Source organism: Etheostoma spectabile, chromosome 8, assembly GCF_008692095.1.
Source record: "Etheostoma spectabile isolate EspeVRDwgs_2016 chromosome 8, UIUC_Espe_1.0, whole genome shotgun sequence".
Taxonomy (NCBI): Eukaryota; Metazoa; Chordata; class Actinopteri; order Perciformes; family Percidae; genus Etheostoma; species Etheostoma spectabile.
In genome coordinates, this window is record NC_045740.1 from 1839939 (window position 1) to 1843812 (window position 3874).

Below are 3874 nucleotides of genomic sequence, written 5' to 3' on the forward strand. Positions count from 1 at the left end.
CACAGCACGAACAAACACAGTGAACACCTCATTTGAACATTATGATCAAAATCAGTTTTTGCAGCCTAAATTGTGTATTCAGTATGACCTTTGACTTCACTGTACCTGAATAAAGTAAGTCTGCTGATTATTTGAGCAAAGCACTTCAGATAAATGATTTTAAACAGAGCACCATTGCACAAGGCCTTAGTAAAAGCAAACAACATTCCAGTGTGTTGGTCAATGTATTCCTATTTCTGTAAAAGTTGGTTATAAACTGTTTGTTACACAACTTACTCCCTTGAAATTTTTTCAGTTTTTTTGTGTGTGACTTTTTTAATGCAAAGTGGCCCACTTGTTGTTGGCTCACAAGGGAGAGAACTTGTGGTGATGTGGAGGTGGAGTGTGCACCACGGGGAAGGGCTTGGCTATGCACTGCAAAAAATAGTTAGCCGTTATTATGTAACTTTAAAAATGTCCCAAAGCAAGAAATAAAAAATAAAAAATAACAGCACTGCCAGTTGTTTTTCTTGATTTAACACATGATTGAATAAGGCTCAGTAATGTCGGTGCAATTTCAAGAAAAATGCATCTTCAAATTTGCACTGGAAACATGGAAATCTAATTATATTACTTAATTAAACCTATTCCTAATTTATGTCATGCCCTGCAAGGCGCACATGTCTTGTTTGATGAATAACCTACGTGTTCTAGGGCTTAACACAACACCTAATACATTTTAAGGTGCTGGATTTTTTTGCAGTGTATCACTTTTACGCACACGCTGTTTGAAATTCGATTCGAGTTTAAAACGCCCAGGCAGCAGCCGCAATTTGGTGAACAACGGGTTCCTCTCTGTGAGCATTACGCACAGTAGCTCCATATATGTAGAGGCACCTCACAGCCCCTCTGGCACTGTATCTGCTAGGGCGCGCGGAGGGGCAGTGCCATGCACACTCCTGACTATGCGTTTCTGAGCGGAGGGAACCAGTCTCTGGGTTTCAGTCCATCGAAAGACCGAACAATGGAAACGCTTGGAAACAACACCGTGCACCCGAATGGATCCGATCCGTTTGCGCGAAACGAAGAAGTGGCCCAAATCGAGATAATGGTCCTGAGCATCACCTTCGTGGTTGCGGTGATTGGGAATGTGAGCGTCCTGCTGGCAATGTACAACACTAAGAAGAAGATGTCGCGGATGCACCTTTTCATCAAACATCTCAGCCTGGCTGACTTGGTTGTCGCCTTCTTCCAGGTGCTGCCGCAGCTCTGCTGGAAGATCACCTTCCGCTTCAATGGTCCGGACTTTTTCTGCAGGATAGTCAAGCATCTCCAGGTGATGGGGATGTTTGCGTCCACCTACATGATGGTGATGATGACCCTGGACCGTTACATTGCCATCTGCCACCCTCTGAAAACCCTCCAGCAGCCCACCAAGCGCTCCTACATCATGATTATCTCCACGTGGATATGCAGCCTGGTGTTCAGCACTCCACAGTACTTTATCTTCTCCCTTAGTGAGATCAAGAACGGCTCAAAAGTTAACGATTGCTGGGCGCACTTCATCGAGCCGTGGGGTGCCAAGGCTTACATCACATGGATAACTGTGGGCATCTTTCTCGTGCCCGTGGTAATTCTCATGATGAGCTACGGATTCATCTGCCACAGCATATGGAAAAATATCAAATATAAGAAAAGGAAATCGACGGCTGGTGTTGCGAGCAAGAACGGGCTGATTGGGAAAAATTCAGTCAGCAGCGTTACAACTATATCAAGAGCCAAACTGAGGACTGTTAAGATGACTTTTGTCATTGTTTTGGCGTACATTGTTTGCTGGGCTCCGTTTTTCACAGTGCAGATGTGGTCGGTGTGGGATGAAAACTTCCAGTGGGCTGGTGAGTGCTAAAGGGATGAAACTATAAGTGTATTCAGTATTACTGAATTTATTAATCTTACAGCTTTAGAATGATGTGCTGTATTGCCAACAAAACAAAACAAAAACACTCATCGTGCACAAACGTGCGCACAGCCTTTACGCACGGATTTATTTGGCATGAAAAAACAAAACTATATAGTAAACAAAGTACAAATGAATTGAAAAAGAAATATTTAAACTTAACTATTGTTAGCTACTTCAGTTACATGAAATTAGCGAGTGCAGCACTGTGACCTTTTAGAATAATTTGTCATACTGCAGAAACGTATCTTTATTTAGGTATTTACTTTGTTTCCGAATTTAATCTACCGCAGATGTGTGCTCTCACCCACTACCCTTCACCTCATGCTGACTCTTACATTATGTGGATACATATTTCATCTGGAAACGAAACTACTGTAATTGGGTGAAAAGGTTACACTTGATTGACTTGCTTAGTTAACTTTTCTGGAACGCATTCAAAACGACAGATTAGTTCACTCAAGAGAATGACAAAAAAGTCTTTGATTTGCAACAGAAACCTTTCTTTAAAAAAAAAAAAAAGGTTTTACATTTCAACACTAGATGAGTTGATTGAAACAGGCATTTCTGCAGTCTAGCCTGGACCAGATGTTTTGCGGGATTAAGCATCTTTTTCCTCTTTCCTCTCCCTGTTCCTCAGATTCTGAGAACACAGCAGTGACTCTGTCTGCACTCCTTGCCAGTCTCAACAGCTGCTGCAACCCATGGATATACATGGTCTTCAGCGGCCACCTCCTTCAGGATTTTGTGCACTGCCTCTCCTGCTGCCTCAAAATGAACACTGACTTCAAGAAGGAGGACTCAGACAGCAGTCTCCGCAGAACAACATTGCTGACAAAGATGGCCAATCGGAGCCCTACTGGTAGTGCAAGCAACTGGCGAGAGATGGACAATTCTCCCAAATCATCCATTCAGGCGGAGTAATCTTGCAGCCAGACACCTCTGTTTACTGGGATGGGAATAAACCCATGTCTGGGAGTGCCATCAAGGTACACATACAGTATCAACTCATCTTAACTTTGGGCATGACTGACAGTGACTGAAATACCCCCAAAGTCCAAAACTATAAACCAAGTTAAGCTTTTTGCATATGAATCAGGTGACAAGAGTGAAGAAATGTTGCATTGAATTGAGAATTTGCAACAAGGACAGTCAATATGGACACATTACCTGTGGTTTTTGCCTGATTCTGTATGCAAACATTTTTTTACATAACCAAAGCAAAAAATATTTAAAAAAACATTGGGAAAAGAAGTGAAATTGCAAAGTTTTTCTTCTGTTATCAAGCTATATCACTACAATTGTTTGTAAAATCCCTAGATGCTGACAATTATTATTTTACATCATTTTGTTGAAACTGTTTCAACAAATTCAACAGTCCCAAGTAGTAAAGCTGATTTTTAGAGTCCCAACATGATTCCTTTTTGATACATTTTGAAGAGAAAACACATTTTCAGGAATACTGATGCTTTTACTAGGGGTTAGGCTTCTTTTCAGTGCCGCCAAAAACCCTGTCCTGCTCAGAGTGTTTACAAAGATAAAACTCACATAGCAGCCAGAGATGCGTGGTGGTGAAAATGACTCCTCCAGACCGCACGTCTCTAAGTAACCGAGGCAGTCACCTCACCCTTTGTGTTTAGCTTTCCATTTTGTTGTTTTTTGTAGAACCACATTTTAGTGGTTTATTTCAAAAGAAACCTTGCCTTTTGACCTATCATGAAAAAGAAAAATAATGGGTGTTGTGTTGAGACTACATCTTTTAATCAGGCCGTTGCGTTCATTCACATTTTTCCCATTATTTCACGTTGCAGCTGGCAATTATTTGCGTGGGTCCCAAACAACTGGCTTTCATTTCTATTCAGTGGAGGCAGATGGGATCCCCTTGAAAATAGCAGGACATTCACCTACACACACACACACACACACACACACACACAC

The 3874-nt window shown here is 41.7% G+C and overlaps 1 protein-coding gene across 1 annotated transcript; it reads left to right on the top strand.

Annotated features, from left to right (window-relative positions):
• The first annotated feature begins 803 nt into the window (after positions 1 to 803).
• On the top strand, positions 804 to 3874 carry avpr1aa (arginine vasopressin receptor 1Aa). Its single transcript, XM_032524204.1, has 2 exons — positions 804 to 1874; positions 2577 to 3874. Exons 1-2 carry the CDS (start codon positions 929 to 931, stop codon positions 2858 to 2860), a joined length of 1230 nt encoding a protein of 409 aa, XP_032380095.1. The 5' UTR covers positions 804 to 928; the 3' UTR covers positions 2861 to 3874.